We start from the raw sequence: 23,406 nt of genomic DNA, 5'->3' as shown, positions 1-23,406 counted from the left end.
TCTGTTCCCGTGTTAGTGTGCTGAGAATGATGGCTTCCAGCTTCATCCATGTCCCTGCAAATGACATGATCTTGTTCCCTTTTATGACTGCATAGTATCCCATGGTGTACATGTGCCACATTTTCTTTATTCAGTCTATCGTTGATGGGCATTTGGGTTGGTTCCAAGTCTTTGCTACTGTAAATAGTGCTGCAATAAACATACGTGTGCATATGTCTTTACAGTACAATGATTTATATTCCCTTGGGTATACACACATTAATGGGATTGCTGGGTCAAATGGTATTTCTGGTTCTAGATCCTTGAGGAATCGCAACACTGTCTTCCACAATGGTTGAACTAATTTACCCTCCCACCAACAGTGTAAAAGTGTTCCTAGTTCTTCACAACCTTGCCAACATCTATTGTTTCTTGACTTTTTAATAATAGCCATTCTGACTGGCATGAGATGGTATCTCATCGTACTTTTGATTTGCATTTCTCTAATGATCAGTAATGTTGAGGTTTTTTTTTCCATATGTTTGTTGCCTTTCCTTAATTTTCTGATTTGTTCAGTGAAGGTATTAATATTTCATTATTGCACTGTCTCAGAGATATAATGAGTACTTCAAAAATATGCATGGGGCCGGGCACAGTGGCTCACACCTGTGATCTCAGCACTTTGGGAGGCCGAGACAGGTGGATCACCTGAGGTCAGGAGTTCAAGATCAGCCTGGCCAACATGGTGAAACTCAGTCTATACTAAAAATACAAAAAGTTAGCCAGGTGTGGTGATGGGTGCCTGTAATCCCAGGTACTCGGGAGGCTGAGGCAGGCGGAGGTTGCAGTGAGCAGAGATCGTGCCACTGCACTCCAGCCTGGGCAATAAGAGCAAAACTCTGACTCAAAAATAAATACCTAAATACATAAATATTTTTTAAAATATGCATTAATTTACAGAACATAAAGTATTAACCTTAAATTTATGTTCCTAGTGAGATGCTATATTTATAAGTAAAAATAAAAATGAGTACCTTCTTTGAGTGTCTGAGTGCAAGGTGACCATCTTTGTTCAGAACAATACTTCTCATACTTCAATGTGCATCAGAATCTCCTGGGAGATGGGACAAACACACATAGCTGGCCCCACTCTCACAGTTTCTGATTCAGCAGATATGTGATGGGACCTGAGAATTTGCATTTCTAGCAGATTCTCAGGTGGTGCTGCTGGACTGGAGGCCACGCATTGAAAGCCGTTAGTATAGAATATGGCTTGGAATGGCAGGTAGAGTGTCCTTCACTGAATTTTATGTGGAGAAGATATTCTCCAGCCATTGATGTTGCCTTTAAATCCAAACTACTACCACTAAAAGGCAAGCCTGTGGTAAGTCAAGATACGCCTGGTGTGGATGACTATTAAGGCACATTCTTTGCCATCGTAAGGCTAAAAAATGATGCTTCGAAGAACTTATTCAAATAATGTATTTGAACAGTAATAACGTGTTCACAATTTTAAAGAATGCATTTTTGTTTAATCAGTTAATCCTGTTATAAAACATAGTATTAAAGTTGAACAAAGAAAATCATGTGACAATCAAGCATATTAATTACTCAATGATGATAACATTTTATTATACAAGGTATTACCTTATGTAGGACATTTCTTACTTGCCAATGGATAACATGCTTAGACTGTGTAGAATCCGAGCTAACTATAAGATTTCAGAGACCTGGCATGAGTTAATGACTTAATGTAACCCTAAAATCAATAGCATCAGCTGTCATATTTTCTGCCCTAGTGCATGAGGTGTCTGCCACACAATCCCCATTAGCTGTAATTGAAGTTGTCCAGCTGATTTCCCTCCTGCACAAGAATCCTATAGATCTCCTTCTAAGTGGCAATATATCTTACCTTTAGCACACTTTTCATTTTAAAAAAGACGTATAAGACCCGGAGACAAATTTTAAACAAGAAAAAACCATCCTATTTGTCTTGAATTTGCAAGCATTTATCAAAGCAGAATAAATGTCAAACGAAGCTGGAAATTTAACACAACTGAAGACATTGACTTAATGGAAGGAATTAAACACAGATGATCTGAATAAGCATCAATTTATATGGCTTGTCGTGTGTTGGTAGTATGACATATATGTGTTAATATATAAAATAGGTCGCTACACTTTAACACGGTGAAACAATTTTCCCATGACATAAACTGCTGTTTCTTCATTTAGAAAGTATTCATTTAATCAGTAATGCTAGCAGGTTTAATCTAATCCAGCAGACATTAAAGCATTGATATGTTATTAATTTTCAAATATAGAAAATATGCCAGAAGATTTATTTGCTAAGTTTCATAATAAAAACTGTTAACATTTTTGAGTAATTCCTCGATGCCTTACATGGATTATCTCATTTAAACCTCTCCATAAACCCTAAGTGACTTGCCCAAAGTCTCACCAATAAGTGTTACGGCCAGGATCAAACAAGAATAGTCTGAACGTAGAATCCATGCTCTTCATGACTACCCCATGCTGTACCTAAAAATCAATTACAATTCTAAAATCTAGCAGAACTTTCTTTTTTATTAATTGTGTGTACTTGGGTTTCATGGAGCTAACAGACAGGAACATTATTTTTAGGTGGCAAGATGTTTCAATGAAGGTAGTATGTGGGTAAGAGTTTTTTTTCTAATGGTCACACAGGTCAAGAGCTATTGACACTTCAAATTTATTGCAATATTGACATTAGCACTACAGCAAGGTCAAGTGACTACATTTCTAATATAAAGCGTAAACGATAATATCAAAACCAGAGCCAGGGTTCTGCCAGCCTATTAAGTTATTTACTTCCCCTCTGGTTAGCTGTAAACTGACTCTAACTAGGCTATGCAGGTTTTCATCAAGAAATTACTTCAGGTTACTGCACTCCTGGATGATATTCTAAAATCAGGGTTGAAATTTAGAGGCCCGTAGACTAAATCAGCCCTCAGGCCCTGTTTTTGCTTGTTTGTTTTAAGTTTGCAGGGGGTTTAAAATCATTGGAAATCTGAAAATAAATGCTTTTAGATAAGGTACCTACTTTCTGGTTCAACCCAGGTCCACCGCTCATTTTAGCTGGCTGCCTCACACATTCAAGTATTATGTCTAGTCTCCAAAGGCATCTGATTTGTAACCTATTTTCTTAAAAAATTATTTTTGTTTCCAATGCTCAGATCTACCCAACAGGATTATGCAAATAGGCAAAAAGTAACAGTTTTGTAAAAGAAGAGAAATAAAAGAACCTTGATCATTTCTTTACTCCCAAATTATTGTTAAGCAATGAAATAACTATAACACCAGTGCTTTCTGAAAAGGTACAGTGAGGAGTTTTACATCTTTACCTGACAAGAATCTATTCCTCCTTCTTCATAGCCTGCACATATCATATTTTCAGTAATGTTATATTCTGGCATCTGCTGTTGGCATTTCTCGTTTGATAGAAGAGGAACATCAGCTTCTTGCAGTATGTTTGCAGTACTACCTGCTCAAAATGGAGAATGCAGCCAGCCAGTCAGAAGTGATCAACATGCATCCTTGAATGAACTACCATCAGTCTTATTTATTCCAACATTTCACTCTCATTATCGAGTACTGTGTGTATATATAATGGAACTAAATACTAAACCTTGCACACTAAAGCACATAATAAAGCCCATCTGTGGATTTTGCCAAATGGATAACAGGAAAGCTCTTCTTTTTTACCGAAGGGCTAGTAGGAGCGACGGATTAGACTAGATGGTCTTTGGGCATCTTCAGTGATTTTAAACAGTTACAGGATTGCTCATGGGGGAAAATGATCACCAACACAAACTGTTTCATTCAGGGAAATTAGCAACGGCTCAGAAAGCCAGAAGTGCTTTTCATTTGGCACCTGACGAGGTGCTCGCTTCCGTATAATAGCGTTCAGCTTCTTTGTGGTGCTGTGTGAGTGAGCAGGTGCACATTGAGCAGAGGACAAAGCTCAGATGAACTATGCCCTGGTCTAGGGGCAATCAGCTTGTCATCCATACCCAGGTGAAGAGAAAGGAGGCATTTAAAAAAAAATAAAGCAGAGTGTACTTGCCTGCTTTTTACAAAGTGATTCATCCACTAGAAGTACGAATCTCTGTTTGCTGAAATACTAATCCCAAGAGAGATATGAAACAAGCAGGTGCCTCAGAAAAGGTAGATGATAAGCACTTTCTAATAATTAGCATTTCTATTTGGTTCCTCAAGAGAGGCAGAACGTTGAAGAGAAGTTAGTACATTTGACAGCCATTGATGCTGCAAAAATGTATGTGACCTCATTTCCAGCTAAATTTAATTCATGCACTAAATGAAGGGCGCAAAAGAAGAGTGTTTGTGCACACGTGCCTGTGTGTGTGTAATTTAGATGCAAAACAGATACATATGACTCAGTAGTGCATTGGTAAATGTTTATCAATTGTTTCTCCAGAAAAATGAAAGCCCCATAGGTCGCCTTCTCATTTTACTGGTGTAAACACTTCCACAATGACCAATTTTAAGGTACCGGCATGGCGGTGAACATGGAGTAAGCATTACTAGATAACTTTTCAAGTGTGACAATGGACTATAAGTTAAGAAAATGAATTGGGGAAATTAAAATGGAGGAGAAAATTTGGCATCTCACTGTTATCCATTCTACGAGGATTAAGGATGGCTTGGCAGACTTTAATTTTGTAATAAAAACCAAGGCCACTTCTGCTGCTTGTCAATGAAGGTTAAAATTTGTTTGGTAGATGATAAAACTGTTTCATAAAGGAACATTTGAGCAGTGTCTGTTTACTGATTGCCTTGATTTAACCAACTAATATCACCTCATTTCTTCATAGTGAACAATATGTTCATGGTTTTCCTAGTTAATTAATTAATACTCAAAAGGTTGAAAACTGGGATTTTTTTTTTTTCTTTTTTTTTAGATGAAGCCTCGCTCTTGTCCCCCAGGCTGGAGCGCAATGGCGCAATCTCGGCTCACTGCAACCTCTGTCTCCTGGGTTCAAGTGATTCTCCTGCCTCAGCCTCCCGAGTAGCTGGGATTACAGATGTGTACCACTACGCCTGGCTAATTTTTTTTTTTGTATTTTAAGTAGAGGTGGGGTTTAACCATGTTGGCCAGGCTGGTCTCGAACTCCTGACCTCAGGTGATCCACCCGCCTCGGCATCCCAAAGTGCTGGGATTACAGGCGTGAGCCATCGTGCCCGGCCGGAAAACTGGAATGTTATGAAATTAAGTAGATGGAAATCATAAAGCAAAGTTCATAAAATAAGTGAAAGTTACCATCACTCAAGAAAGATTTAAACATGATCTAGCTGTTTATGCCTAAATGAAATTGATCTCAGATACAGTTTATTTCCTGGCTCCATACCACTCTTAGAGACTTTCTTAAGTCAATCAGACATGTATCTTTATTAACAATAAGTAAACGTAAGCCACATTTACTCAGCTTTTAAAAAAAAATCCAAAAAACAAACAAAAAAATGTCCTATGAAATAAAGAGTTTCAAATTTTGTTATTGGTTAATTTGTTTTTGAAGAGCCTACATTGTGGTCATAAAATGTCTTTTAGCTTGAAGTCTAAAAAGAGAGAATATCTATCTAGGAATCATTTTTACTGTTAAAATTTCAAGTTTAATAAATCATAATTTTTTCAAGGAGAAATATATGAATATACAGTCTTTGACTTCAGTATACTTGACGGACAGCAGACATGAGGCCTTTTTGGCAACACAGTGTCATTGCTGTGAAGAACTTTTGCAAGAATTATCAGACGAGCATCTGACTTAGAACTTTGTGCTTTCTCTTATAATAGGTGAGGACATTTTAAATGTGAGTACTTTGATTCTGAGACCCTCTACCTTTCCACAAGATTTTCTGCATTTTCATCTTAAATACATTTAGGACTTTTAAACATCATGGCTACAATTTGTTGTGACTGCAGGAATCAGGTCTTTTTATCAGACTATAGTACCTTTTCTGATGCTTTATTATTTATGAATGGTTAAAACTCTGTCCCAGATACAGCACTCCTATTAGAAATTCCACAGCCAATGAGCCTTGTGGTTACATTTAGAGGGTATGAAGTACGAGAATACTTTTCAAAAAAAAGTATGATTATTTTATTTATTTATTTATTTATTTATTATTATTACTATTATTATACTTTAAGTTCTAGGGTACATGTGCATAACGTGCAGGTTTGTTACATATGTACACTTGTGCCATGTTGGTGTGCTGCACCTATCAACTCGTCAGCACCCATCAACTCGTCATTTACATCAGGTATAACTCCCAATGCAATCCTTCCCCACTTCCCCCTCCCCCCTCCCCCCTCACCCTCCCCCCTCCCCCTCACCCTCCCCCTTCCCCCTCCCCCCTCCCCATGTGTGATGTTCCCCTTCCCGAGTCCAGGTGATCTCATTGTTCAGTTCCCACCTATGAGTGAGAACATGCGGTGTTTGGTTTTCTGCTCTTGCAATAGTTTGCTGAGAATGGATTTCTGTGTTTGGAAAACATGCAGTTAATGCTGGGGGTGAATGGTATATCAACTGATGGATACAGTGTAAGATTCATGTCCAATCTGAGTCCTCTTGTCAGTAAGCAGAATTAGCATGTCCAAGTCAGAAGAGATTCCATTCTCATTTTAAGAAAATGTGAGTGTGAGGCCTTCACATTATAAATAAAGACAGCTTTATTAGTGTGGAAAATGTGACAAGTAATAATTTGGATTTTGATGAGATTTTATCATGTGATTTACAAAAAAAATTTTTGTAACCCCAGTTTATATTCATTTTTTTTTTAACTTTATCAGAGTGTTTATAATACTGAAACTAGATATTGAGTTTGGGGGACACTTGAATTCCCCCTCAAAATAATATAGTTTTATAATATCCTCTAGGCAATCTGAAGAAATTTTTAAAAACTCTACAAATATATAGGCCAGGAGCGGTAGCTCATGACTATAATCCCAGCACTTTGGGAGGCCGAGGCGGGCGGATCACAAGGTCAGGAGATCCGCACAATCCTGGCTAACACAGTGTAACCCCGTCTCTATTAAAAATACAAAAAAAAAAAAAAAAAAAAATTAGTGGTGGTGGCGGCGCCTGTAGTCCCAGCTACACGGGAGGCTGAGGCAGGAGAATGGCGTGAACCTGGGAGGCGGAGCTTACAGTGAGCCGAGATCGCCCCACTGCACTCCAGCCTGGGCTACACTGGGTGACTCTGTCTCAAAAACAAACAAACAAACAAAACTCTACAAATATACAAACTCTACAAGTATTCCTTTGAAAACTCTACAGATATACAACTCTAAATATACATGAACATGCTTGACAGTACTTTTAGGAGATATTGAAAAATTGTGATATAAGATTTGCAAAGATGTTGAAAGTATTCACATTATAATAGCCTGTTTTTAAAGTTTTTTTTTTTTTTTTTTTTTTTTTTTTTGAGTCTGATAATTTACCTTGATATACAACCGTCCCCCAACCAGCAATAGAACAATTTCTTCCTGCAGGAAAAACTTGATTTTCTTCTGGTAAACAAATAGGTTGTATGTAATCTGGAAAAACAAGCAAACAGCAAAACGAACAAACAAAGAAAAAGAAAGAACAGATTTACAAGCATTTCTAACAAGTTTTAAAAATCAATAATTTTCAACATTTAATCTAAAAAACATGTACTTTTGTTTTATCCTACCTGTACAAATTTTAGACATCGGTCTTAGGGGAAATAGGCATTTCAGAGGAGCACTTACTTTGACAATAGATCAGCTACTACTGGTGGCCTTTTAGGGTCTTTTACAAGTCTCCTTATTACTCTTTTTTTTTTTTTTTTTGAGATGGAACCTTGCTCTGTTGCCCAGGCTGGAGTGCAGTGGCACGATCTCGGCTCACTGCAAGCTCCGCCTCCCGGGTTCCCGCCATTCTCCTGCCTCAGCCTCCCGAGTAGCTGGGACTACAGGCACCGCCACATCGCCCGGCTAATTTTTTGTGTTTTTAGTAGAGACAGGATTTCACTGTGTTAGTCAGGATGGTCTTGATCTCTTGCCTCGTGATCCGCCTGTCTCGGTCTCCCAAGTGCTGGGATTACAGGCGTGAGCCACCACGTCTGGCCCTCATTACTCTTTTATAGTGTAAAAAATGTCTTAGTTCTGGAGGTAATCATTTCTATTTTATTTTTAAATAAAATTATGGTGCTCAATAGAGAGTGGTGCCAGTTCTCTGAAAATTATGGTAAGGATGATTTTCAGCATCAATTAATAGAAACTTGGGCAAACGTTCTGAGGCTTTTTATTTTCCCCAATTATCACCATGTTAAAAAAGCTTTTAGGAGATTGTTTTACAGGGCAATTATGGAAGCATTGACATTGGTCACCGACTTTTAAAGCCCTTCTTGCATCAATTTACAAACCAACTGGCACTCTTAAGCACCCACTGCCTGTAAGACCTAGGGCAGACACAAAAATGAATAAGACACAGTGCTTATCCTTAGGGACAGGGATAGACAACTAACCGTGGCAACAGTCTGCTTTGGATAAGTGCTATAACGCATATATAGATAAAATCCCATGAAAACACCGAAATGGCAGGCATCACTTTCTCCTAACCAGGCACTGAAAAAGACTTAGGAATAAAAGTCTGAATTGAGCAGAGCCCTTCATGATAAAGTTCACTTTATCAAGGGATTTCTTGCACATTTTCCAAGCATTTGGAGGAAGTCCTTCATTTGCCACTCAGATAATATTATCGAATCTCCATTAAAAACTTCATCCTGCTCATGCCTGTAATCCCAGCACTTTGGGAGGCCGAGGTGGCCGAATCATGAGGTCAGGAGATCGAGATCATCCTGGCCAACATGGTGAAACCCCGTCTCTACTAAAAATACAAGAAAAAAAATTAGCTGGGCATTGTGGCATGCACCTGTAGTCCCATCTACTTGGGAGGCTAGACAGGAGAATCTCTTGAACCCGGGAGTCAGAGGTTGCAATGAGCCAAGATCATGCCACTGCACTCCAACCTGGGCAACAGAGCGAGATTCCGTCTCAAAAAACAAAACAAAACAAAAAACCAAACTTCATACTATGAATAACTTAATTCTTATTCACTTTCCCCACAGAACATATGTTCCTCTCTCAGTTTATGTCTTACTCTGGCCTTTTTGGAAGATGAAACTGCCTTTCTTTTACATGAAAAATAGAGAGGGCGTACATAACAACAGCAACTATTTATCTGAGCTTCTCCTTTGAGTTTACTGTTATACAGGGCTCAGAGAGTTTTATTCTACTGGTTCTTTTCAGAAAGTTGGATTTAAACATCCTGATGAAAGAAATGTAATATATTTCTCTCTACTCCCTAATCCCATTTAAGTTCTAATGATTTATGTAACAAATTATCTAACTTTTATGAATTAACGCATTGACATTGATAATATTTCAAATCTAATTTTGAATTAATTTTGGCAGATAAGATGACTAAGAGTGATTTTTTTTTTTTTACCTGTGTAATTCACTTTAAATTCCAGATGCATCATGGCAATGTCGTTGTCCTTTCTTCGCCTATTGTAATGAGGGTTTATGACAATTTGATCTATCAATCGAGACACTGTTTGAGGAGAGTTCAGCTTTGATGTCATATGCAGGCCTAGGACTGCTGTCCACTTGGATGGCTCTAAATTTCTCCTGAAAATTGTAATGAAGAAATATGAAACACTCTCCATTCAAAGCAGTTACTTTCTAGAAGATCTTCATCATAGACATTTCAGAGTATTTTTCTATCCTGAAATGTTCTTCAATTTCTCTGAAGAATCATCCTTTAAAAATAATTCTTAAATCTTTATTTTTCTGATAACATAAAGAAAGTCCTAATTAGTGCTAATCTCTTTCTTTCACTTCTCTTCAGTCATATGCTGAGCTCTAGTTTTAGATTGTGGTTCTCAACTAGGGTTGTACATTCAATCTCCTGGGTGCTTTTAAATAATGCTGACACCTACCTCCCCTCCTACCCCAATTCTAATGTAATGGGTCTGGAATAGACCACCAGACAATTTAAAAAATACTTTTAAAATTAAATCTCCAAATTTGTGCTAATATATGTAATATATAGGTTGGAGAACCTCTGCCTTAGGTCACATTTCACTGTGGCAATTATGTCCCTGTTCAGGGCTTTTTCAGACAACTGTAGCAACTGTAGTACAATGGAAGGAAGTTCAGATGCATTTTCCCATGTAGAGAGTCATTGAATTCACATATAGTTAAGGTAAACAGTATTATTATGATTTTTATAATCTAACATATAAACTTGAATAATCTCCATATACAATGCTGGCCATCTATAATAATTGGTAAAGGATAACACTTGTGTTGTAGAACAGATTAAGTTGGGTACTGTATTATAATTTGAAAATGTGCAAGGACTTTTAAATGTGCTATTGGCCTGCGATTTCTTCACACAAAGGAATTATCAGCTGGAATTAAGCCAGTTAAGCCATATTCACAATGAAGGTAAAATTCAATGATTGCAATCCTAGGCAGAGCTATTGATTCAATTCTTAACAGTCACAAATGCCTCGTTTAATGTGGTATTTAAATATTAAAGTCCAAGTCACTTACAGATATATAAAGGGCATGAAGTTACTTACATCGATCTATCACTTTGTTTTATTTACCAAATTATTATGTTTGGTCAGGTAGCAGTCATCAGTAAAGCCAGTGAGTGTCCGAGCATTCAGTAAGCGTCCACTGACAACCACATTGCATTAAAACTTGAAGAAATATACCTGAGTGCTCTGAAGCAACAAAATACTACTTGCTGCCAAGTGCAATACCAAGAACTTTTGTACCTCTTCATTGAATCCTTATCAGAATTTTACAATCAGAACAAACTAGGCGCTGATTATCTAAGTGGTAGGAGGTGACTTTCATTGGAGCTGTCTGACTTTAGAGCCTGCACTTACACCGGTGACTGGGGTGCCTCATACAGCTCTGAGTGGGGTGCTGTGGGAGGGACTGAGCACTAGAAGGAAGGACTGGAGATGTGGTGGGCAAGAGGGAGACAGAAGCTCTGCTGTTGGTTTCCCTGGGCCCAGGTAGGGGAAGTTGTATCTGCTCCTCGTGGTTGGTGGCAGCTCCTTAAGTGGCTTAGAGACTGGGCCAGGAGGTCATTAGGGTGCTGTAGAGTCTTGACAAGAGGTCTTCTTGCTTTCTCTTCTCCAGGTCAGAGGAATCTGTACTTCAGCCATGCTCGGCATCTTGATAATTTCAGACATACTGACCGCACCCCACTTGCACTGTACCCTGGGATTCCCGTGTCTACCCTAGCCTATGTAGGGAGAGAGAACAGAGCCAAATCTCTTCCCTGGTGGTCTATTTCTGAACTTCTTTCTCTATCACATATTCAGTATATTTCCTAAGTCTCAACTGGTCAGTTTTCATTTGAGTAGCCTGCCTGTTAAGACTGACAGGTAACAAGTAGTTATTTGAAAAATTGTATGTTTTTTTTACTCAACATTTACCTCACACATTTACTCAATATTTACAAAAAATTAATCTTACAATTACTATACCATATGTTTCCTATTTGGCATTTTATTGAATTTATTTATACATCATATTTTCTGTTATATTCATATAACCAATGTATTAATATTTATAATTTATAGTGCATGTATATAAATTATCTATATAAATATTAGCTATATTAATGAAATAACTATTAATATTTTCTCACAGTGTATGAGATCATTATATATAAGTCGGAGTTAACAGAGTACATGTCATTATTCAAAATTATAGGATTGTCTCCTCAGATGTTTTCTACGTCTTTTATCTTCAGAATTTTTCATATAGAAGTTCAGAGAGGTGTATGCAGTTTATTTGCTATAGATTTAAATAAATGTTAAATTAAGGTATTTCAGAGAGAGGGCATCTAAACTCCCAAATTCTTATCTTTTGTAAATGCTGTACTCTGAGAACTAACCAACATCATTACTGATATGAGAGAGCTTTTAGATAACACCGTTTAGTAATCAACATTTCCTTTCATTATTTTAAGGACTTGAGTAGAAAACCAATTTATGAACCACGAACTGTGCAGATTGAACATACACGCTTCAAGCTACTCATCTAATTTAATACAATTTACAACAATATTAATCTGACACATTCTTGATAATTTCCAAAATTTTTTATTGTGCCACATAGAAAATAGCCTCCCTTTCATGTTTTCGTTACTTCAGTATCTATGAGTAGCACCATGGATAGGAAAAATTCCGCTACCGTGTATCATTTACATCTTTCTCTCAGAGAGAAAGGTTGCTCCACAAACCTTTCTGTCATGCACTTAACTTCCCCACCACAAAACCAACACTAGCACAAGCACCACTAGTACTACTCCATCTGGCGGTAATTTTAGAGCTTTTCCTCGGTGGAAAGTGACTAGAAAATACTGAGCTTACAGCCAATAGTTCTTAAGTTCTATGAGCCACTTGAGGAAGTTTCTAAAACTTTAGATTTCTAGTTTCCATTTCCAGAAACTCTAATTTGGAAAGTTGGAGTGGCACTCAACAATCTGTGCTTTATAATCACTGGTGGGATATTGAGCAATGCAGAAAACTTCCTAGCTTTTTTATATACCCAAATCTGAGGGGTGGTGGAAGACAGCCTTCAGAAAAATCATTTTCTTTTTTACACACCCAAATATGAGGGGTAGCAGAAGACAGCCTTCAGAAAAATCATTTAAGATGAAGAGATGGGACTCTTTATGTTTTTAAAATTTGGTCTCAAAGCATCTCCTTTCTAGTAAAGGAAGGAAGAGCTATAGGACAGAAGATAGATGGGCATAGGAGAAGGTGAGAACCACCTTGAACTGGAAATCCCCAATCCAGTAGAGGATAAAGATGGCAAAGATAGGGCATCTTTAGACAGAAGTTGGCTGAATTTACTTTGGGAGGCAGAGGCAGGTGGATCACCTGAGGTCGGGAGTTCGAGACTGGCCTGGCCAACATGGTGAAACCCCGTCTCTATTAAAAATACAAAAATTAGCCATGTGTCGTGGTGCATGCCTGAAATCCCACCTACTCAGAAGGCTGGGGCAGGAGAATCGTTTGAATCCTGGAGGCAGAGGTTCCAGGGAGCCGAGATTGTGCCATTGCACTCCAGCCTGGGTGACAAGAGCAAAACTATGTCAAAAAAAAAAAAAAAAAAAAAAAAAAGGAGGTTGGCTGAATTTTTGCTGCATTTCACCATCTGTCCTGCACAAGCAAGATATTTATCTCAGTAGCAAGAGAAAGAGAAGCACGGAAGGTTGGAGAGGGCAGAAAAACATACACACATACACTCGTGGTCTCTGTAACCCCAAAGATGCTTCTTTGAAAAAAGATGCTTTTTTCCCATTTCCTGTGATGCAGAAGCAGCACCAGATAAGATGAACCAGTGGTGTCCCAGATGTATGTGGCTATGTGCTGATGTGAAAATAACTTCACCACTCTAGGCATCAGGATGTCCATTTGTAAGTGGGAATTTCAATGCAGTAGAAAGCTAATATGGTAAGACAACTATGATAGAGCATCACAATAGGCTGAAAGGAAAAGAAAATCAATGGGAATCCAAAAGTGTAAATTAAAACCTTTTTCCTGTTTTACTATTATTAAAGGTGGCAAAACAGCAACCTCGACAAATTTGCACCATGCCAACACTGATGTTTACACCCAGCACAGCATTTTTGGTCTCTATTTTTATTCTCCTCTGAATGTAACGAGGATTCCTAGATGGCTAGCCAATTCTAATATTTGAGGCAACTGAACATTAGAATGCTTCTGATACATAGTGTTGTTGCCAGAGAATAAGAAAGTTTTCAAGAATATCGGGCAATTCTGAAAGGACAAAGAAGCCAGATTAAATGAAGTAACACTGGCCAAGTTTTAGCAAGGTGACTCTCATGTGATGATCATTATAATTACTCTAGTTAAAAGAAATGAGTTGTTTATGAAGGGCCATGTGCCTGCAATGAAACTCAAAAGAGAAAAGTTAACAGGTGCGAAAGGTAGTTTTATTGTAAAAGGAGGGTAGACAACAAGGATGTGTTTAATTTTTCTTCCTTTTCATGAGTAAAGAAAAGAGTTTCATATATGTGAATATTTTTGTTTAATTTTAAGTAGAAATCTGTTTTTAAAATATGGGTATATGCTTATTTGTGTAAGTGTAAGAAACAGAAGTAAGTACAGGAAACAAGAAATAGGCCAAACACTCCTGAGCATAATTTTACTTCCTGAAACATAAGGAATCACCTTTGAACTCTTTTCTTCACTTGACTTCCAGGATTCACTATGCGCTTGTGATTTTCCTTTCATGTCTCTCTCTGTTCTTCCTCAGTCTTTTTTTTTTTTTTCCTCCCAGGTCTTTTTTCTTTATCTTAAACTCTAAATTTTAGAATATCCCAGGGGTCTGCCTTTGGCCTTCTCTTTTATATCTACAGTGGTCTCATATAATCTCATTGAAGTCATTATTTTAAATACCGACAATATACTGACAACTTCTAAATTTGTATTTTAATTCTTGACTTCTTCCATACCATCTAGATTTGTATGTCCATAGGTTGACATCATTGACTGATACCAACTTGGATGTCTAACAGGCAGCCCCAAGCTTGCTATATAAAAATCAGAACTCTTACTCTCTTTCCAATCTGGTTTCTTTCTGTTTTCCTCATCTCAGTAAATGATGTCAACACTCCATTCTGTTTTCCTTACTTCCTTACTCCATACATGTGATCATTAATAAATGCAGATGACCCTAACCATCAGAACTTACTAATGAGATCTAGCCACTTCCTCAGCTTCGTCAGCTATGGTCCTGACTGGTCTCCCTGATTTCACCTTTGCTCCTCCCAGCGGTCCCATCTTCACGCATTAGCCTGATTAGATAATGTCACTCTTCGGTCCTCCAAATGGTCCCTCGTCCTATTTACCATAGCCTCCTGAGACCTCTCCAGGGCTCGATCCATAGTTCCAGCCTCGTCACTGCCACTCTGCCAATCCCTTTCTGGGCAACAGCAACAGGGCTTCTTGAGGTGTCTGGAATAAGTTTACCTCATATCTACACCAGAGCATCCCAGTTTGCTGTTACCTTCCAAGAAATTTGTGTAACATTCTCCTTCATTTCTTTAGATTTTCCTTCCATTTTCAATTGGTCTGCGAAGCTTTCTCCAACCACTGTATCAAAAACAACCTTCTTGCTCTTATCATACTTTCTGTTCAGACTACTCTTCTTTACTGCATGTACCATGGCTGAAGTATTTATTTAAATGTTTTCAGCCTTAACCTGTCATATAAACCTTATCAGAGCAAAGATTTTGTTGGTCGGTATAACACTATCATCCCCCAACTTAGAAAAATACTTAGCACAGGATAAGTGCTCAGCACATGTCATCTGATCGAATGGATATACAAAAACAGTAAGCAATCCAAGAGCAGGAAGGAGTGAATATTACCAGTGGTTCCTCATAACCGCCAGGTAAAGAGGCAGAGTTGTGTATCAATCCACATCATTTCACTCTCTGTTCTTCCTCAGTCTTTCCCTGCCCCACCCAGCTCTTTTTTCTTTTTTAATATTTAGAGTATCAAACTCTATATATTAAAATATTCCTTATTTGTGTAACAAGCTATGAAAATAACTAAGAAAAAGGGGGCTCAGCAATGTGATCCAAGATGATGAATTAATTATCAAAGTAGAGGTAACTTCAGAGATACGATAGAAACTTTTAGGAAATGAAATTTCTGAGTGCACCAATAATTATAATGAGATACCTGCTGAATAGACATATGTTATTAAAACAGTGCTAACAGAATGGTGTCTAGGAAATAGATTGCATGATATGGGTCAAGAGAGACTTATACAAAACATAATTTTACAGGGAAACACAAGATTGGAAGTTGATACAACCTCTAATAAAGACATAAATCTAAAAAGTCTTAGTGATCCAGTAAGATAATATTAAGTTTTAGGAAGATGACTAGCACCCAAACTTGAAATATTTTGGAAAAGGATCCAAGACCTAAGCTCTAACCAAAGTCAGTATTACTAACCCACCCTTGAAATCTCTATTGTCTATGACGATTTCTCAAAGAACTAACAATAGAACTTCCATTTGATCTAGTAATCCCACTGCTAGGACTCTACCCAGAGGAAAATAAATCAGTATATCAAAAAGATACCTGCATTTGTGTGTTTATGACAGCACGATTCACAATAGAAAAGACACTGAATCAACATAAGTGCTCATCAACAGATGACTGGATAAAGAAATGTAGTATATATACATAATGAAATACTATTCAGCCAGGAGAAAGAATAAAATCATGCCTTTTGCAGCAACATGGATGGAACTGGAGGCCATTATCTTAAGTGAAACAACTTTCAAATATTCCCACTTATGGTGGGAGCCAAATAATGTATAGTGGACATAAAGTGTGGAATGATAGATCAGAGTTAGAAGGATGGTGCTGTGGGAGGGGGGTGGATATTAAGAAATTAGTGGGTAGAGTGTATGTTATTCAGGTGACGGATACCCTAAAAGCCCTGACTTCATCATGATGCAGTCCACCCTTGTAACTAAATTACACTTGTACCCCACACATTTACACAAATAACATCTAAAAGCGAAGTCTCTATTGTTCTGAGAAAATGCTCTTCCTGTTGGTTTTTTTTTGTTTTATTTTTTCGGTAGAGACGGAGTGTTGTGTTGTTCTGTCGCACAGGCTGGAGGGCAGTGGTGCCATCTCGGCTCACCACAACCTCCGCCTCCCGGGTTCAAGCAATTCTCCTGCCTCAGCCTCCCGAGTAGCTGGGACTACAGGTGCCCACTCCCACACCTGGCTAATTTCTTTTGTATTTTAGTATAGATGGAGTTTCATGGTGGTTGCCCAGGCTGGTCTCAAACTCCTGAGATCAGGCCTGCCTCGGCCTCCCAAAGTACTAGGATTACAGGCGTAAGCCACTGCCTCTGGCCACTCTTCCTCTTTCTTGTCTGCAAATATTACCATAATCTTAAAATGATATTATAGTATTTCTGCAATCTGAAGAACATTATATATTACAAGCCTAACTCCCTAGAGCGGTAAGACTAGGTAGATAAACAGAAAAATAAAATTGAACTAATAATATGTATATTTAGGATAGGTTTAGTAGAAATTAAGTATTTAAACATTATTGAATCGATATATGTTCTGTGTTCTGCTTAGAGCATGGGGCATTAAAAAAAATCCAAATTTTAATTGCAATTACAGTAACAATTAAGTAATGTTATTTTATTATAAATGCTTAACTGTTTAAAAAGTTGATTTTCAAAGTTTTATTAGTTATATCTGTTTAATAAATGGAGTACTAAATAAATTATAAATAGGCCAGGCATGGTGACTCACACCTGTAATCCCAGCACTTCGGGAGGCTGAGGCGGGCAGATGACCTGAGGCTGGGCTTTCAAGACCAGCCTGACCAACATGGAGAAACCCCATCTCAACTAAAAATGCAAAATTAGCCAGGTGTGGTGGCGCACGCCTGAAATCCCAGCTACTCGGGAGGCTGAGGCAGGAGAATCGCTTGAACTCGGGAGGCGGAGGTTGCAGTGAGCTGAGATGGTGCCATTGCACTCCAGCCTGGGCAACAAGAGTGAAACTCTGTCTCAATAAATAAATAAATAAATAAATAAAGTATAAATAGTAGTCTGTATTTCTCACCATGCCCCAAATACCTCATATATGACATTATTTATTTCAAGAGTGTTAACATATTTTAAGGAATTGTTTCAATAAGAAATCAGGTAAGCCCTGTGATGTCTCTGGTCTGCTCTGAAAAGCTAAATTAAAGACTACAATATTGGCAAGAGGCTCCCTATCACTAATTTCATCTTTAATAGATGTCTATTCAATGACTGTGACCCAGACTATAAATCTATATATGATCGCCCACCCAAGTGGCTCCATATTTGCTTCTGGAAGCTGGGATATGAGCGACTAGAAAGAGGTAATGAAGCAACTCTTTGGGTGACTGGAATGTTTTATATCTTCAGAGGAATATCAATTTAACAGGTGCATGCATCTACAAAATGCATCAATTTGTATACTTAAATTTATGCATTTTTCTATATGTCAGCAGGAAAAAAGAGTGGAAAACAAATATGAGACCCTGGTTGATGAGTCTGCTTCATGCAGTAGTGTGAGTTAGCAATTCTCAAACTCCTTTTTGTGTTCCAGGCTTTCCAGACGTCAGCAAATACATCAATAGCTTGTGGATAACAGGAACAATGTTTTTTATTATTGGAATCAAGATGTAAAACTTGTGGATAATAGGAACAATGCTTTTTATTATTGGAATCAAGATGTAAAAATACAGAAGAAGACAAGATTAGAATTTGCCTTGTAGTAGTAGTCTATTTGAGTTGGAGTCATTGTTTTGAGTTTATATTTATAGGTATGTAATAGAGCTTTGTTCATTGTATAGTTTTAGGAACAGGACACAAAAACGGTAGCCATAAGCACACAAGATCATGTTTACCAAAATACAGAAATAACTGAAATTAGTTAAATAGAAATAAGGTTTCTTACAGAAAAGTTGACTTCAGGGCTAGGATAGAAAACGCACAAGGTTAACCTGGAGTATCTTATTTTGAGAGAAAATAAAAGAAGTTCTCATAGAGTGGGACTATATTAAGGCTGATAAAGAAGCAAGCTTGAGGATTTTTTTTTTCTGTTTCAAATAGAAGAATCTTCCCACCTATTAACTGGCCTGTATTAAAAAATATTAAAAAGAAGAAATACAGAAAGGGGCTACTCTGCACTAAAGGAGATGAAAAAAGTGTAGCATCCAAGTGCAATACACTATCCTGAATCGGTTCTAACATGGCAAACATACAAACAAAATAAAGAGCATATTTGTGACAATTAATTAGGATTGTATTTCATTAATGTGAAATTTCCATGATTTGCTGTGATTCTGTAGGAAGTATCCTGTTTTTAGTAAAAATACACTGAGTACTTAAGAGTATAAAAATACATCTAGCCTACTATGAAATTGTTCAGAAAAAAAAGTCTCCTGACTTAGAAAGAGATGATGATAAACTATATAGAGGAAAATGTAAGCAATTGTTGAGTCTGAGTAAAGGTATAAAGAGCTCTCTGTACTATTTTTGCAATTTTTATGCATGTTTGAAATTATATCAATATAAAAATTTCAGAAAATAAACATGCTGAATATCTGTTGTGCAAGACTTGGCCTCTCCTTTCACAGAGGCTTCCTATGCAGGAACTGCAACATAATCAACATTTTATTGCATATTCCTGCATGAATCGTGGTAGGCAAAAGCATTGCAGCATCTTATTGTTGTCCTGACAAGCAAGATAGATATCCTTATGAATTTCCTACAGATGAGGAAACTGACTTAGAGATACTAAGTTGCTTGTCCATAATCACACATGTGATTTGCTGGATATAAAGGATTAAAATCCTCTCCTTTAGTTCAAAGTCAAACTTGCCCTTTAAACCACAGTGAGGTTGGCCGACACTTTTCCAAATCCTTCTTTTAAGGTTGTAAAAGGACAACACCCTGGCAGAGGAACCGAACAGGCACAGGGTTATGTAGAATCGCTCAGGTGAACTTAGCCTGAGGAATGCAAATGAAGTGTTGATGATAAGATTAAACAGAAGAGCTGTTCAATTAAACCATTTAACCACCTGCAGGTTAAAACACCTGGAACAGGTTTACACTGAGGGCAAAGCCACTTGCATAGCATGAATTTAATAACTTGCTTGATCTGGGTTATTCTTTTTATTAGGAAATTAAGCTTTCCATAGCACAATTAGGCTTTTAAAGAGACAGATAAGAGCCAGTATTAACATACTGATAAAACAGTTTTTGATTAAACTATCTAAAACAGTATCAGAAACTTTGTTAGAGACGTGAAGTAGAAAGCAAGAAAGCTGTTAGGCACTAGAGAAAAAAAATAATTCCACTGAATGCTGAAGGAGAGTAAAATGCATGGTTGGTAAGGATAATTTTGAATTCATCACAATTCTAGTACAACTTATCTTTGCTTGTGCTTAAGCTGAAACTGAAAAGACATTTTATTGTCCTATGTGATTGTGTGAGAGAAGCAGGAGCCTAGGAGAGCCAAAGTAATGCCATTTTAAGTTCAGCCCCATCTTGGTAACAAGACACATCCTTACTGGTCATGACTCATAGTCATAAAATGTTTATTGTTGAGGAAGCAGCCTAAAGATACCTACAAGGACACAATCCTACAACAATGGAAAGTCCAAATGTCTCAACACCCATAACAATATATGCTTTCAAGATAATTATGCTTTGATGTACTTACACACTGCAACGTCAAGGATTGTTTTCTCTAAATCAATAGAATAACAAATTTTGTCGAAGTTACTGTCATGTAGACACAGCTTAGTTTAGTCTTTACATCAACAAGACCCCCATATAAGAAAAACTTAAAACAAAGACAGGGCATTCCTTCTCTTGCTTTCTAAGGATGCCTAACTCGGGAGCTTTCAATAAATGATCTTTTTGCACTGCACTCTGTGACTGGCCTTGAGTTCCTTCCTGTGTGAGATCCAAGAATCCTCTCTTGGCGCCTGGATCTGTACTCCTTTTCTCTGGTAACAATTGGACATGTGTTTATACTAGGTAAAACTGCCTTTCTATTTTCTTCACATATTTGTTGTTTGGAAAGCTATGATATTGGTATCACTGACCTATTAGAAGTACATCTGTAAAACAGATAATTGAAAGACATCGCTAATATTACTGAGAGCATGATTGACATTTAGAAAGCATGTGTTTGACAAGAACATTAAATAGGAATTTGCCAAATTCAAGGTTGATATAGCAAGGCTGCTCACTTATTAAGATCTACCTATGTGTAACAGAAAACACTGGCTCTTCAGCTAAAAGTAGCTTTAATTTGCATCACAGTTAGGATACAGATGCTACCTATCTGTGACATGTCCAACGCAAACAATATATGTCGATAAAGGTTAAAGCCATGTTTAGAAGGGGATGGAAAAATTGCCTCTACAGATGCTTGCCATAGTATGAAAATAAATTACAATATAAATTACAATTACAGCAAAGTCAAGAGGGTGCACTTTAGTTATGGGAGAGTGTGTAATTTAGTCTCCAGGATGTAACACTCAATGGATAGAATCAGGGAGAGCTTTAGACGTAGATGGGATGGTGCTGTAGGTAGCTCCTTTGGAGACCAGCTATTTGGCAAACCTGAGATCTAGTCGAGGGTCCTTTTTCTCCAAAGCCCTGGGATTATGCATTTGAGTCTACTTTCACTCTGATATAATGGGTATTTAGGAATAAGTGCAATCTTTTAAGGTTCATTCTACCTGGCTTTCCCTATCTCCTTTAAAATTTTCACAATCTCTGTGTCTGACAGTTTGTCTTTATTTACCCAAGGACCTTAAATATCTGCGTGGGTAAGGAAAGGTAAGTCTTGTAACCTGATCAACTATGACTGCCTCTTCCATGCCTGGTTCTTTCTAACATGGTCCTTTCCTCAGAGGTTCTGGATGCTGGCGACAGAGAGGTTTACTCTAATCCTCATGAGTAAGGTCATTCACTGGACGTCTCACTGACGTAGGGGCAGGAGATGAGTCCTAGATCAAGCTCATGCGTCTTCTGTGAGGAAACTCCCTTTTCCCTGACCGAATTCAGAACCACGTGACGACCTAGAGAAGTGGCATCTTTCACGTGGAAGAGGAGAATGAACACGTTCTTGGGCCCAGGATCATTTAGTTTTTCCTCCTTTACTCTCACCCCCTTCCATTCCTCCTTTACTCTCACCCCCTTCCATTCCTCCTTTACTCTCAACCCCTTCCATCCACTCTGTTCTCTCCTCTAGGACTGTAAAAGAAATGCCAGAATTCAACATGTACCTTGTCCTATTACAGTACAAAACAGAGTCAGATACGGTTGATATTAGTTCTCAATTTCAGTTAATAGGTAGCAATCAGAATAGATCTGACTTAAGAACTAAGTACTTTCATCCTAATTCACAACAAAGTGCTTATCCATGAACTTCCAGAGCACGGTATAATTGTAATTTGAGTGCAACCTAAGCATACTTTCTAATACTGACAATTTGCTAGCAATAAATATTGGACAAATTGAATGGTAACTGGTATGATTTTTACAATAAATACTAATTTCACACTCTGAAAAAGGCTCACCGTGTGAATTGGCAAAAGTTTCCATTTTTATGTATGTAAAAGGGTCTAATGACATAATATCTAATGTAGAATAATTAATATTCGTATGTAATGCAGAATAATTTTTTTGAATTTATCTCTTTTCAGACATGACATTAATGGGAAAATAAATGGAATGTTTATAATGTCATAAACAGCAGGATTTTCCTGCTGGGGTGGTTTTGTGAGGCTACGGGACACTGGGCAGGGTCTGCTATGGTGACCTAGTTTGGGAAGGGACACTTGGCATGACACTCACCCATACACGCAGTGTGCGGCGGACACCAGCCAGTCACTGCTGACGAGAGATGCGCCACAGAGCAGTCGCCCGCCATAATACAGACCCACAACCCAGGGCCAGGACCCCTCTTCGGCATTACTTCCTCCCACAATCTTTGGGGTGATGTCTTGAGCCACCAGTTTTTTTCCACAAGCTATTAAAACAATTGGAGAAAGAGCATCTATTTCATTTTTGTCATTTCTTCTGATGGTGAAAATTGAGTGGTAACCAAATAACTTCGGGTGACATACAAACTCTATTCAGAATTTTAAACAGAATGCTGGAAGGGGGATATGACAACATATTTACTTACATTTATGGTTACACCGTAACCGAATCAAGGAATCCTGTAAACACTGTTGACTGTAATAGAAGAACAATCATATTTTTACAATTATGCATTTAGTATTTTAAAGTCAAACATCGTGTAGGTTATCCTACTTTTGTTTTAGTAAAATGGATATCTTAATGTCTCATATATGAAATGTAGGGAGAGTGAATTGTAAGCCGAAGAAGCCCTAGTTTAATGTCAAATAGAGGTGAGTTTACACCCTTATTCTACCATTTCTATGTGACTTCAGGGAAGTTGCTCAATATCCCTGAGACCCAGTTTCTTCTTCCATAAAATGGGGGTGATAGTACTTTATTGGAGTGTTGTGGGAAGAAAAAGCAATATTTGCAATAAAACTATTATAGGGCCTTATACACAATGAAATTCTATAAATGATAGATACTGTTATTTTACTTGAACCAATATTGGTTTTCATGATTCTATAACCCAGAGTATGCCTCAGTATTGCCAATCCGGCAACTATTCCGTGCCCAACACTGTGTATGAGGCTGTGGGCTT

At 37.7% G+C, this 23,406-nt stretch overlaps 1 protein-coding gene across 2 annotated transcripts in view; it reads right to left on the bottom strand.

Moving 5' to 3' along the window:
- The window catches only part of TMPRSS15 (transmembrane serine protease 15), a 136,386-nt gene that overhangs the window by 2,999 nt on the left and 109,981 nt on the right, over positions 1 to 23,406 (bottom strand). For both annotated transcript variants that reach the window (XM_073010272.1, XM_007966679.3), the window contains 5 exons: positions 22,870 to 22,919; positions 22,536 to 22,710; positions 9,516 to 9,697; positions 7,484 to 7,579; positions 3,363 to 3,502 (listed from right to left, as the gene is read on the bottom strand). In XM_073010272.1, the coding sequence (XP_072866373.1) occupies positions 3,363 to 3,502; positions 7,484 to 7,579; positions 9,516 to 9,697; positions 22,536 to 22,710; positions 22,870 to 22,919 (643 nt within the window). The remainder of the gene's footprint in view (positions 1 to 3,362; positions 3,503 to 7,483; positions 7,580 to 9,515; positions 9,698 to 22,535; positions 22,711 to 22,869; positions 22,920 to 23,406) is intronic.

The sequence above is a fragment of the Chlorocebus sabaeus genome, chromosome 2 (genome assembly GCF_047675955.1).
Source record: "Chlorocebus sabaeus isolate Y175 chromosome 2, mChlSab1.0.hap1, whole genome shotgun sequence".
Classification (NCBI taxonomy): Eukaryota; Metazoa; Chordata; class Mammalia; order Primates; family Cercopithecidae; genus Chlorocebus; species Chlorocebus sabaeus.
Note: the sequence above shows the minus strand (reverse complement) of the source record. Positions and strands in the feature narration are given on the sequence as shown.